The sequence below is a fragment of the Nannobrachium achirus genome, assembly GCF_963921795.1.
Source record: "Nannobrachium achirus genome assembly, chromosome: 10".
Classification (NCBI taxonomy): domain Eukaryota; kingdom Metazoa; phylum Chordata; class Actinopteri; order Myctophiformes; family Myctophidae; genus Nannobrachium; species Nannobrachium achirus.
The window spans coordinates 725,726-739,946 of NC_137819.1; the positions used below are offsets into that span (position 1 = coordinate 725,726).

At 40.2% G+C, this 14,221-nt stretch overlaps 1 protein-coding gene across 5 annotated transcripts in view; it reads right to left on the reverse strand.

Moving 5' to 3' along the window:
* Positions 1-14,221, reverse strand: part of fbxl2 (F-box and leucine-rich repeat protein 2) — a 120,183-nt gene that overhangs the window by 31,471 nt on the left and 74,491 nt on the right. For all 5 annotated transcript variants that reach the window (XM_080735687.1, XM_080735686.1, XM_080735685.1 and 2 more), the window contains one exon: positions 3,471-3,565. In XM_080735687.1, coding sequence (XP_080591813.1) covers positions 3,471-3,565 — 95 coding nt within the window. The remainder of the gene's footprint in view (positions 1-3,470; positions 3,566-14,221) is intronic.

Sequence of the window (14,221 nt, forward strand, 5' to 3'; positions counted from 1 at the left end):
AAATATAAGGTGCTGGGAGTGAAAAGAATAATGTAGGGGTGCCTCGGATTTAAAACAAATATTTACGGGGTGCCCTGAGACCAAAAAGTTTGGGAACCCCTGCTCTATAGGTACTGATGGTTGTGGCACCCTAGGGTGCCTTGATGCAAGTCCAAGTTTGACAATATTTGTAATTTATTGGATATCACTTACTTCAGTTTAACCGCTTCTAAGACCCTCTAGTAAAACAGACCTGAGTTGTACCCGTGTTCCTTTTCCATCAATACCAAATCTCTTAGACAAAAATATCAGATCTACAAGCTCACAATGCGTCCCAACGCAACACGCTATGAGCTTGTGGATCTGATATTCGTGCCGAGAATAGGGATGCTGGGGTTCAAGTGGTCTAAAGTGACCTTTCAATTAAGGCTGGGCGATTTTAAGAAAACCTTTGATATTCTGTAACATTTTTGAATACCTCGATATCGATATTACTCACGATATTAGTAAAAACAATTGCATTATATCGTTTTTTATGTTTTTTCTGCTTTAGGTCTGTATACTGCCTGCCTAACCCAGATAATGAATAGCATATCCATGCATGCACACTGCACAGTACACATAGAATAAAGAAACTTATTTAAAACTTATTTACATTTTCCAACAATGGTTTTATTGAAATAACCACACCTGCTTACAGATGGACTTTTTGCATGTGCTACATGCATGCATAGTGTGTTTGTTTACTCTGTTAATTAATTTGACACACCAATACCTCATTTCAAGCCATCTTTGTTGATATGTATACCTCACATGTTGATACCTCCATATCGATCATTTTCTGATATATTGCCCAGCCTTACTTTCAATCTGCCCTAATGGAAACTGATATTCTCTCAAGTTTTCTTGTGAACATACTAGGGCATTCACGAATAGTGAATTATTCGACCTCAAAGTATTCGAATAGTGGAATATTCGACAGGACTGGCCAAACTGTCAAATATTTTCAAAATATTTATCTGCGGAAGCGAGTCACATTAAATGTAATACCTACAATTCCAAGTGCTTGTCAGGGTGGGGGTCCCCAGTTCAAATATGTTTATTTTGGGGGTCACAGCCTAAAAAAGTTTGAGAACCCCTGGTATAGAGCATTAACAAATTCATCCACCAGGGACATTGACAACTCATTATTATGACTTCCTATCTAGCCAAGCTTTATAAACTATAGATTTTTTAAATAGAAAACGATACAAAAAAATATATAAGAAATAAGCGAATATTCGACTTCGGTGAACAACGTCGAATAGTGACTTTGATATTCAAATATTTGTTGAATGCCGTACTTTACACAATATCATTGGGGGAAGTACGTTTGGCATCATGTCCTGATGAAGATACGATTTCATCAAAATGTTGACACAATGAAATACAGCGGAGCTTTCTTGGTTATTTCCAGGGTGCAGCAGACTCTGTTTCCTTTCGAGAAGTACGTTAAGACACGGTCTGACACAGATGGGTGGTACGGTAAGGTAGTTCTGACAACGAGTACAGGCCTCAAATAGGGATGAGGCCGAATATTCGGCACCGAAAATTTTCGGCCGAAAATGGCTAAAAATGCATTTTCGGTTTTCGGCCGTATAGTTTTTAAAACCGAATAGTATAGCACCGAATAGTGTGAAGAACAGGGGTCCAGTATAATCTCTCAAAAAGCAGCCGCAGCACAGTCTCTCTCTCTCCCCCCTCCCTCACTCACTCACTCACTCACTCACTCACTCCGTCTCGCATTCACTTCACTTCACTAGTCTGCGCAGCTGCCGGCTAACGAGTGTAGCCTATGTATGTCATTGCGACCTGTCGCTCGTTGTGTAAGCTTAGCTCCGTGCCAGGCAGCGTGCCTCCGTCAAGCTCGTTAAAGTGTTCATTGAGCAGGAGCAGAGCCTCCGCGATTTTGATTGACAAAGATAGCAGTTAGTAGAGTGCTGTTTGTCAATTCTTTGTTGCTACAGAGCATAGCATTAATCAGTGCTAAGGGCTAACAAACAACCATGCATAAGGATGTCTCTGTCACTGGTGTTAGTTGTGTGAAGCTTGTCAGAGTGTTTGTCAGCGAGCGTCTCGGTTTGGCTGCTGAGTTCATGTTCAACCTCTTCGAGAGAGAGATGGAGACACACACTGTAAGTGTGTGTGTGTGTGTGTGTGTGTGTGTGTGCGTGCGTGCGTGCGTGCGTGCGTGCGTGCGTGTGTGTGTGCGTGCGTGCGTGCGTGTGTGTGGGGGGGGGGCTATAGGCACATGGCTAGTAAAAAAGATGTGAGATGTAGGGTCCTGTCTGGACTCTGTAGTTAGATGGATAGATGAGGGACAGACGGTAGGAAGAGTGGGCACTAAGGAGGAGTGGGCACCTTGATATCAAGTTCTAATATTTCTATAACTGCTAAAAAAAACTATACAATCATTTGGGCATAAAGAATAAGTTCAATGATAAATGTAGGGCTGATAATGACATACGTGATATGGCATGTTCAAATCATGTAATCAAAAAGTTAATTTTGAGCCCTGATAATGGTGATTATTATTATAGTTTTGTATGGTTTTGACATAATCACGTTTGCCATAATAAGGTAGCTTTACAACAAATGGTACAAAAATGGTAATAAAAATACATTATGCGCATAATATATATTAATAATATTCGGGTATTCGGTTTTCGGCGGAATGTTTCCACTATTCGGTATTCGGTTTCGGCCAATAATTTTGTATTCGGCACATCCCTAGCCTCAAACCATAGTCATACTGTAGCTGCTACAATAAGGACAAGCTGAACCCTAACAAGACAGGCTGTAACATAAACAATAGCTACCAGGCCCTACAGGCTACCAATTAACGTCATAAATCATAATGTATTATTCACTATTGTAAGTGATGCTTAAAATATTAAGGTTAGATATAAACAACTATAAAAAACAATGTAGTGTAATGCACTGGTTCTCAACCTGTGGGTAGGGACCCCCAGGGCGGTCCCCAAATTATTTTGGCAGATCCCCAGATGATTAACTTAATGTGCAACATTGTTTTCTCACTCAACTGTAAAAAAAACCAACAGTGTATAGAGGGTATCTGCACATTTCTAAAGTGAAAATTTAAGGACTTTTTGATAGATCTAAAATGAAGAATTAAACATTGGCCAAATTGTCAAATATTAGAGGCTGGAATTGTGAAAACAGACGATCTACGTGCTCACAGAGCATGTAGATCTGCTATTTTCACAATAGAACCGTGTTATACAAAATGTAATGCCTCAACTCTTAGTGCTCGTCAGGGTGGGAGGAGTTCCCGGTTAAAATATGATTATTTTGGGGGTCGCGGCACGAAAAAGGTTGAGAACCACTGGTATAATGTATATTCAAAGACACAAAAAGAAGGAAATCAACTAATGATACGAGCATGCATTGAGACAGGGGAAGTGAAGAAGAGGAGGGGGAGATATGCTCACTTCATGGAGGCGTCTCCCACACTCAGACATCCCCTCAGGCTGAGCTGCCTCAGGAAGCCTCCGCAGCGCTTGGAGATGTTCTCCACCACCCTGCCCTGGTGGGACACAGAGACACAGGGACGTGCAGAGAATGTTAGAGAGGCAGGGGCTGACATTTCTAAAAGGGCCTTTTGGGTGAAAATATTGAAAATAGCAGACCTCCAAGCTCACAACGTGTCGCTCTGCGACGCGCTGTGAGCTTGGAGGTCTGCTATTTTCGATGCTTGATGCCACACTGAACTAAGCATAATCAAGTCAATACTGGAGATGTGGCGTAACGGCATGGATTTCTACACAGAGGGGGCAATTCTTTCAACATAAGACGCTGCATTCAAGTTCAGGAGAGGATGGAAAAGGAAATTGTCTTGAATGCTGCCTTCAGGTATGGCATGGAAAGAGGGGCATTTGCATTTCTTTCACCACAGTGAAAACTGCATTCATGGTCTGGAGAGGACACACACACAAATAAAAGGGCAGGGGCTCAAGCCCCCTTTCATGTCTATGTGTGCACGTGCCTGCAGACAAACACCATGTTCTACCAACCCCACCCTGCCCTGGTGGGACAAGGGATGGGATGATATTAAAATGTTGTGAGCTTGTAGATCAGCAATAGATCAGCAATTTTTTGGGAAAGAGATTTGGTAGAGAGTGAAAAGAGTGAAAAAGACTGTATCAAGTACGTTATTTTCTGGTCCGTTTTACCAATTCTAGAGGGTTTAAATGGTACCTGACATGTAGTTTGTCAAATAAAAGGTGAATTGATCCCAGTGCATGACGGAGGACGATATCACAATAAATTAAATCTCCACAATGCAATTATCGTGAGTGTTTTTTACCACGATAAACGATAATATTGATTATCCTAGGTAGGACACAGAGACAGAGAGTCAGACAAACACCAGGTTCTACCAACAGCATCAGGGATGGGACAATAAGCGATAGTATCGTTTATTGTGATAAAAAACACTCACGATAATCGTATCGTGGAGATTTAATTCATCAAGATATCGTCCTCCATCATGCACTGGGATCAATTCACCTTTTATGTGCCGAGCTGCATATCCGGTACCACTTAAACCCTCTATAATTGATTGATCGATTGAAGACTTTATTAGAGGTTTGCATAGGAAAAGGTACAGTTTCCTGACAGTACAGTTCACTGGTACAAGGTCAACTAAAATGAGATCCTAGTAAGCTTTTTGGCTTATTTACACAGGAAACCTTTATGTATCTCATATAACGTTGAATGATAGATGGATAGAACACAGTACTATGCTAGATATCGCCAGAAAAAGAAAAATCACACCCGTGTGAACTGAGCAGTGGAGTCTGTGCGCGCGCGCGTGTGTGTGTGTGTGTGTGCGTGCGTGCGTGTGTGTGTGTGTGAGTGTGCCTTGCCTGTTCTGGCCTGGCCTGAACAACAGCGCCCCTCCCTTAACATGTGTGGTCAGAAAAGGTACTACACCACAGGCTTGAGGCTACATACAGACCCACCCACATACATACATACATACATACAAACAAACATACATACCTACACACACGGCCACGCTATGGAGACAGTGTGACCACCGCTCAAAAAAAAAACAGTGCAAGAAAATATATACATATTTACAATAACAGGGTCAGGGGGAGGGTAAGGCTAGGCTAGGTTTACACTTACAGGTTGCCGCCTGTAAGTATTTTTTCAGGGCAATTTTAAAGGAGGTTAGGGATTTATACTCCTTTAAGGCCTTCGGTAAGGCGTTCCACATTTTGGTGGTATAGCAGAAGAACGAGTTTGACCCTTTGTTTGAGTTGACTCTGGGTTGAACTTGATCTGTGGCGCTGCCTCTGGTGTTGCAATTGTGGACATCCCTTAACTTTTATAAAGTATTTTGTCAGGTACAGTACATGGGTATCTTAGTGGTGTAGTACACCAAGCCCATTGAAAGATGCTCTACTCTGTCATCTACTCTAGTCTGAATTGGTAAAAGGTACTTTTTTTCACACTCTATCAAATGTCTTTGCCAAAAAATAGCCGATCTACAAGCTCACTAGGCGTTGCGTCGTGAGCTTGTAGATTTTTTTGGCAAATGTTCTGCCCCAGGATAATAGATTTTGATTCGCGATAATATCGTAAATCGCAATTTCTTTTGTCACAATCATAGTTATCTGAAATGTTCATATCGTCCCATCCCAAAACACCACCTGCCCTGGAGGAACACAGAGACAGAGAGTCAGACAAACATCATGTTCTACCAACCACCACCCGCCCCTGGGACACAGACACACAGAGTTACAGTATCTGTAGACACAAACAACACAGAGAGAGTCCCATAATAACACTCTCTGAGACGGAGACAGACAGAGGTAGAGGCAAAGAGACAGACGGAGACTGGAGACACAGATGGTGACAGAAATTTAGAGTAAGGAACAGGGAGAGAGAGAGTCAGATATAAACACTTCTCTCTGAGACAGACCGACAGACTAGGTTTGGCAGGGGTGTCACAAGGGGGGGAAAAGGGGGGGAAAGTGGGACTGAGTTACTAGGGCTCAAGGTGGAGGGCCATAGGAAAAGTCATGAAAATGTGTGCAAATCTTTGAATATATGGATTTTTTAAGCGAACATTTGTAAATCAAATTTTGCTTCTGGGGGGGTCCCTGGAACTAAATATTTTGAGATGGGGGTCTGTGGCAAAATAAATCCAAATCATTTTGGGGGTCCTTCACATGAAAAGGTTTGAGCACCACTGACATAGAAACATAGGTTTTTCAAAAAACCTTAGAAAGATTCACCCCAGACAGGGGTCCTCTCGCCATTCCGACATGTCACCATTCCGACATTGACTTCTAATTGTCGGAATGGTGATACTTCTTCATTTTGGAAACATCCCACCATTCCGACAGAAAAACATCCCACCACTCCGACTAGTTAAATTGTGTCGGAATGGTGACATTCCCACCATTCCGACAAGGGCAGCAAATGGTGACAGTTACACTTTTCAGCCACTAGATTGAATCAGAGGGGCAACCTGCATCAGTGGACCCTCAAACACATCACTGACACCCCCACGGGGGACCCCTTAAATCACCGGGGACCCCCCTTTTTCCAAAAAATAAAAATAAGTAAAAAATAAATAATAGAAAAATAGAAGAAATATATTGGAAGTGTATTTGGTATTCCACACTCTGAGTAACAGATAGGAGGTACTCCCTTGATGACCCCTGGGGGTTCTGGACCCCCTATAGGTTACACAATTAATGGCAAAGAGCATAGAGATTATTACTAATTAATAAATTAATGATTTCCCAGCAGATATCCAAACCTGTGGTTTTGGGGTGTGCTGGTTTGTAGTTTCAGGTCACTCCAACTTCAACGTTGGCACAAATGACACACAGCCCCTTTCCTATAATCTCCACAACATATCGCCTCCCTTATCCACAATAATGTAATCTCCCAAGAGGCTTTTATTTTGTACACATTCTTATCCTTTATATTATTCATAGACGTTTTTAGTATTGTGAAAATCTGCTACTTTTTATTGTTGTGATTTTCATTATTCTGACTGTATGTAGCACTTTTATATTCGGTTGGATGTTAAGAGCATTATAAATAAATTCCATTAATATTATTTACTATTAGTATTATTAAGCAAGACCTTGAAAAGTTTTCCAACCTAGGGCGAATCAATCTCTTTAAGGTGATGTGGCTGCCATTTTTCTTTTTCTTTTTTTACACATTTCAGACCATCTAATTGAACTTGTTGCAACATCTCCATATCTCTTTTATTAAAGCAGTGAATCAAACAGGAGCAGTGAATCTAGTGGCTGAAAAGTGTAACTGTCACCATTTGCTGCCCTTGTCGGAATGGTGGGACTAAAATGTGTCGGAATGGTGGGATGTCGGAATGGCAAAATGTCGGAATGGCGACATGTCGGAATGGTGACATGTCGGAATGGTGACATGTCGGAATGGCGACATTACCCCCACAAGACATTTATAGAATCGGGTCAAAAATATTGTAGGACTTGCACAATTTTTATTTAACGATTATTCAAAAATAGCAGCTCTACAAGCTCGCAACGCGGCACTCGGTGCCGCGCTGTGAGCTTGTATATGTGCTATTTTTCAATAGTCAAAGCACAAAATAATGCGTAATAATGCGTTCCCAGTCTAAATGGGTTAAACATTCATGGGGGGCCCGCAGTGAATCCTTGTCGCACCAGCATTTGGTGCGACACCCCTGAGGGTTGGTATCCTCTCAACATTTGAGTGCCTAAAACGTCCCCAGGCGTCTTAACGCTTACCCCCTGTTAACACACTGGACTCCAATATTAATTCCATTAAACTTACCAGCGCGTGTGCGTATCCGATGTGCACGCAAACGGCACCGTGTCCGATGGCCGCACATGCAATCTTTAGCGTGGAGAAAGAAAAGAGTGGACCACTAAGCCTGACTAGCATAGGCTGCTATACAATGGTGAGTGAACGGGGGTGGGGAGAAAGCAGCACTGGAGCCCAGATCTAGAGATGCGACGTTCGCGAACTAATCGAATCTTTTGAACGGCTCGTCAATTATTAAGCGATTTCTATAATTAAAACATCTCCATATTGCTTGGGAAGTCCACTTCCATGACACATGACTGTATTATGTCCATGTAAATATTTAAATGTTCGCTATTTTAAAATAGCCGATGTACAAGCTCACATGCCCACACATTGTGCCAGGCCTAGCCAGTTGGTAAATCCTGGCTATATACACGGCTAGGGGAGAGCGAGTTCATTGTTGCCTGCTTGTTTTTTTTAGGTGTCCTATGAATAACATTAGTCAAGGTAGCTTAATTTACACACACGTTTTATAAAAAGGGTAAATACAAAATTGTGATCTCAACTGTCAGCAGAGGAATGTGGTGCTACCTTGTGGATTCATGTTTCACCGAATGCTTCTTAAAAATATATAAATATGCAATGAGCCAAAAGAGCCAAATGAGACAGTCTTTTGAACAGCTCTTTTAAGTGAGCCAGAACCATGGCTCTGGCTCACTTCAAAGAGCCATACTGTATGGGTGGAAGTGATTCTTAAGAAAGCTAAAAACATACTAATCGGTGCCATCTATAGACCGCCCGACCAAAATGATTTCTGTGAGTTACTGGAGGAGAGCCTTGCACCGGTGGACAATGTTGAAAAATACATTATTGGAGATTGGAACATAGACATGCTTCGTAAAGATGCTCCTCTATTCAAAAAATTCAATAAGCTTTGTAATCAACAGGGTTTCACTCAGCTCATCACCAAGCCAACTAGGGTTACAGATAACTCTCAAACCACCATAGATCTTGATAGTAAAATATGTTATTGTTGTTTAACATGGTATAGATACCATTTTCAGTGTCAATGTCATGATGTTTTGACCAACTAACTAACGCAGGAGAATGACCACTGAGAGATGCCAATCAGGTCATTATGTACAGGACACAGGATAACAAAACGCCAAACATACTATCTGCCCTTACGACTGGTGCCTGTAACACGAAAACATCTGATATCCATTGCTCTACTGTACTTGTCATGTTTAACTTTGTCCAATCAGAATGTGACTAATGTATTCTGTAAATCCATATATCTGTGAAATCATTATGCTTGTCACTCAGAGAGAAGCAACGATGGGTGATTTTGCTCTACTGTACTGCTGTACAGTAATTTGAACTCTGACTAAACTTCAACACAAAACGCATATTCCCTGGTGTGGACATTCATCATTTCTTGTGTGTGGAGTACTTTATTATGGTTGGGGAAAACCGTTTATCCATATGGAATATGATCAAAATTCCATCAAATGGCCCATTCGATTGCCGGATTAGCTCCGAGGAGATATTGGGGACTCAACTTTGTTGGACTCATTTTGTCTCCCCCGCTGCTAGAACCAGTTAACAACCAGCCGAGGATATTATCAGATGTTTCCCCTGACTCCCACGGATTATCACTGAAAGGACTCTCTCCCACATGTTTTTTTCCTCCTGCGCGCGGAGAAATTACCATGGGACGTCTATTCCGCCAGCTGAGGTGGCAAGCAAACTAGCTTTTATTTCATCCTCCACCTACCCGACCAGCTGCAAAATGGGAAATGCACAGGGAGGCAGAAAACACCTGCCGAAATCTAAACAACCTTTTTACAAACGGAACAACACCTTTGCCAAGATAGACAATGAGGAAATGAAACAGGTTGTTTCTAGGTGCCCCACAATTGCACAATTTTTGCCCATATGGAGAAAGGAATTCGGATATGATGACTCTCTCCCACATCAACATATCGATAAAATCTCACAACGGTCTGAAGAAAGCCGAAATGGAGGCAGCCAGGGTTGGCTCTGGCACAGCGTTCCACACCAGGGACCGGACACAGACAGTTTCTCTCACAGAGACTTGAGAGGCGGGCTTCATTCTCACACACGAAGTCCTCATTCAACAGAACCCAGGTCATACGTTTATACCTGCTGTCTTAAGAGTCTAGCTAGCTCTTAACACAGCTGCGTTTTTAATGTTTAATGTTTTAGTCTATTGTTTTGTCGCTTTTTGTTGCACGAAGGAGTAACAGAATAGAGACTGAGGTTTCCTATTCTGAAGACATAGCAGCCGTTTGGCCGCGGAGATTGCATGTCAATAGTTGGTATATTTATTAGCACGAGACTTAATTTAGATTTCATGTATACTCCAGAACGGCTGCGGTTTCAAGTTCTGAGAAAAAAATCTTTATGTTGAGTATACTCCAGAACGGCTGCGGTTTTAAGTTCTGAGAAGAAATCTTTTGTGTTGAGCCAGAACATATTCTTGTTCTGAAGAAGTCTTATCGGCCAGTGCGGTATACCCAATACGGCTGATTAGAGCCACTTAATCACATAAGAAATAGCGTGGTTATTTTAATTAGTAGATTTCCTTTATGTTCCAGAACAGAACGTTCTGACGGAAATCTTCATGCTTTACGCTTACACGTCTTCGTTTTCGTCTCAGTCTTATCTTATTTTATTTATTTTTTATTTTCCGTCTCAGGCGACTCTGAGATGTTGAATACAGGAGCTTTTTATCTCAGCGCTCCCAAGAACATTTTTGAGAAACATGACCATTCAAGCTAAAAAAAGCCCCCTGCTCCGAGAAGCAGTGTTTTTATCGTGTAAAACCTGGACCCACACAGATGAGATGTTAATACCCTGACCCAATCATTTCCTGGAACATTTCAATGGATATGTGCGGAGCTGCGGAGAAATCGGACATTATTTGCCACTGGATGCCTTTCACTCACAACGCGATGGGACGCGTTGTGAGCTTGTAGATCTGCTACGTGACTTTCATGGATTACAATGTCCCGAAAAGAACAAACACTCTTTTGACCCTGGGGGCGCCCCGAGATGATGGTACTATATATTTTGTTTACTTTTGACTAAGTACGACTTCTGGAAAAAAAAATCAAGTTCTGACCGACAAACCCTTTTATTAGTGTTAAATGTTTTTGATATATTGTCTGTCTAATCCTCTCTAATCCCATTTTCCTCCCCTGGTTACATTTTTGGTCTGTCTATTATGAAAGAAGAGAATAAAAAATCAGGCCAAGGTGAAGTGAGCAGTGCTACGGAATTCATGTGTTCTGTGCTTATCTTGCTTATGCTGCTGGCTCGCTTGCGCTTCTGCTTGCCCGCGCTCGCTTGACCGATGCTTACATTTTGGTTTATGGTTTATTATTGTTTTATTTTGAAAAAAAAACTATGAGGGGATTGCTGGAATTGCTCGATAATCTATGTTTTTATTTCATTTTTCTTATTTTCACTTTGAGAGGCCACAAGCCACTTCTCAGTCTCAGGGTGCCTATTTCAGTTTCTGTGTGACCTTGTGATGCTCCTAATAATGTAACACATCTTTTATGATATTTTATTCCAGCTTGTTTTGTCTTCCCACCACTCAAAAAGGGTCTCACTTTCTTTTTGTTTTTGGTCTAACCCACTTGCCTGGTTTGCAAAACTAGGAATTATTTACACATATGACTGTCTCTCTGTCTCTCCCTCTCTCTCAAAAGGGGTTTCATTCGCTCTTGTTCTGTATAATCTACTGTTTACATTCCAAAACAGGACTTGATAACAACCAACACTGGGGTTATATTTGAATCTGTCTTTGGTTTTTCTCCCTCTGCCTTAATTATTCTTTTCAATGACAGGTGACAGGGATTATTTTTACTTAATTTATTTCATTATTATGACAGGATGGAATCGACCTGGATAGACAGGTATATTGGAAACTCCACTACACTCGCTAACCAACTTGACTGACTGACTGACTGACTGACTGACTGTTTTATTTCAATTTTATTTTTAACGGGTTTTCTTCTGTCCTTCTGTTTTGTCGTGAAAGACACTATTTCCTGTAACAACTGAACGCTGGCTGACTTGTTGAGATTGCCAACTCAACATTTTAACTCAGATCCTCAATTATTTCGTAATCCTGTTCTTTTAAACCACATCTTAGGGACATGAACCAAAAACGTTTACTTTCACCAATATTTGCCAAAATCCATTTTTGACACATAACTGCAGTATGTGTTAAAAGGGAAGAGAGGCTTATCAGTAATCATGTCCATAATCATTATTATCAATATTATTGTTATCTCTATTTTCAACCTTGCCCTGTTTTACTCAACCTTTAATTTATCCTTCTTGGTTTATTCTGGGTAATCCCTTATCCTCTTTACTTGAGTAAAGGTACTTCGATTACTCCCCCAGATATAGCTGGGCTCCATTTTAACCTTTTTTTCAGTCAAATTCCACAATTATTACAACCCTACTGTGCTTATACGGGATTACACATTATGAAAAAAAAAAAAAAAAAAAAAAGAATGACATTATGATTATGTTATGTATTTTATTTCTTTAAAGACTCTCTCTGGGTTTCGGACACTTTCAGTAGAGAGGCTTTCAGCAGCTAACTATTGTTTTGGGAAAGCCTATCTATGTTATGGAACACTTCCCCCCCCCCCCCCCCACAGGCCTGGAAGCTCACTAACTCTGACAGTGAGCAGAATCACTGTCCATCCACAAGGTTTACTGTACCTCTGTACCATCTGTTTCTCATTTGACCATATGTTAACAAATTAATTCTCCAAACATCAACAAAACAATTTTTGTCACACCCAATATTTTTGGCCGTGGCAAACGGGAGGGAATGTGTTTGGAGAATTAATATTTCTGTTTGGAGAATTAATATTTAGAATTAATATTTTTTCATTTTAATTTATTTCTTTCATATTTTCATATTTTCTGAATTCATATTCCATTTTCTGATTTCATATTTACATATTTCATTAGGTTTTCATCTCATTTTATTCCAGAATATATATATATTTCATTTTGCTTAACCGTGTTTAAATCTGTTTCCCCCTAACAGAACAAACTACAAACTTATTACAATTAGACACAAATCGTGTCCTTGGGTGATGTATATCTAAAACAAATCAAACATGTCTATACATAAATACACACAATGGTCTTAACTTCCAAGTAATTCTGATGTTTACTTTATTTTTCAGATTAATTGACTTATCTATTGACAGACGGTCCATATCTCTTCCCATGATCTGTGAGGGAGGATCATTTTTCGTGAGTACGAGGATTCAAGTCACATGAGTTCCTATATCATTTTTGTTAATATTTACAGTTGTCTTGTCCCAACATACAGCTCTCTTCTTTTGATAAGATTTCATAGTGATGACTTCACCAAATAAATCAAAACTTCTAAAGAAAAAAATATCCTTCTCTTCCATTAAATGCACTCTCTGGAGTGCACCTCCACCAAACCCAGGTGAGGCTGTGAAGAAACTTTGGAAAGATTCTAAATTTAGTGATAAAGTTTGTCATGGTGCGACAGGACAATGTTTGTTATTGATGGATCAAAGGTTTCCTTTTCCTATCAATATATTTTAAGGAACGTGTGATTTTCTCCTCTCTCTCATAAAAATATTCTAACTCATGTTAACTAAACGTTACAGGCCCCAAATTATAAGAGAAAATATCCTTGGTTTAATCTCAGACTGCCCTTTGCACTCCCCCTAATGATTCCAAATTATACAGTCCTTTATCTTTCATTATCAAAATATTTTCACCTTTGGTTGTATTCTGATTTAAATACCTTTAAAAAATACTTAAATACCTTTGGAAATATACAGTTATTTTAACTCTCCTCTTTAAAACTTAAAGCTATCGAAATGTTTATGTTGACTTAAAATTTTCAATGATTGTTTTCCGTTTCAAATACTTTTAAAAAGTTTAACCCATGTTTTCTTCCCTTGTTGTTTATGCTGCCTTGACATTTAACACTTCAAATGCTATCTCAGGAGGGAATTGATAGTAAAATATGTTATTGTTGTTTAACATGGTATAGATACCATTTTCAGTGTCAATGTCATGATGTTTTGAACAACTAACTAACGCAGGAGAATGACCACTGAGAGATGCCAATCAGGTCATTATGTACAGGACACAGGATAACAAAACGCCAAACATACTATCTGCCCTTACGACTGGTGCCTGTAACACGAAAACATCTGATATCCATTGCTCTACTGTACTTGTCATGTTTAACTTTGTCCAATCAGAATGTGACTAATGTATTCTGTAAATCCATATATCTGTGAAATCATTATGCTTGTCACTCAGAGAGAAGCAACGATGGGTGATTTTGCTCTACTGT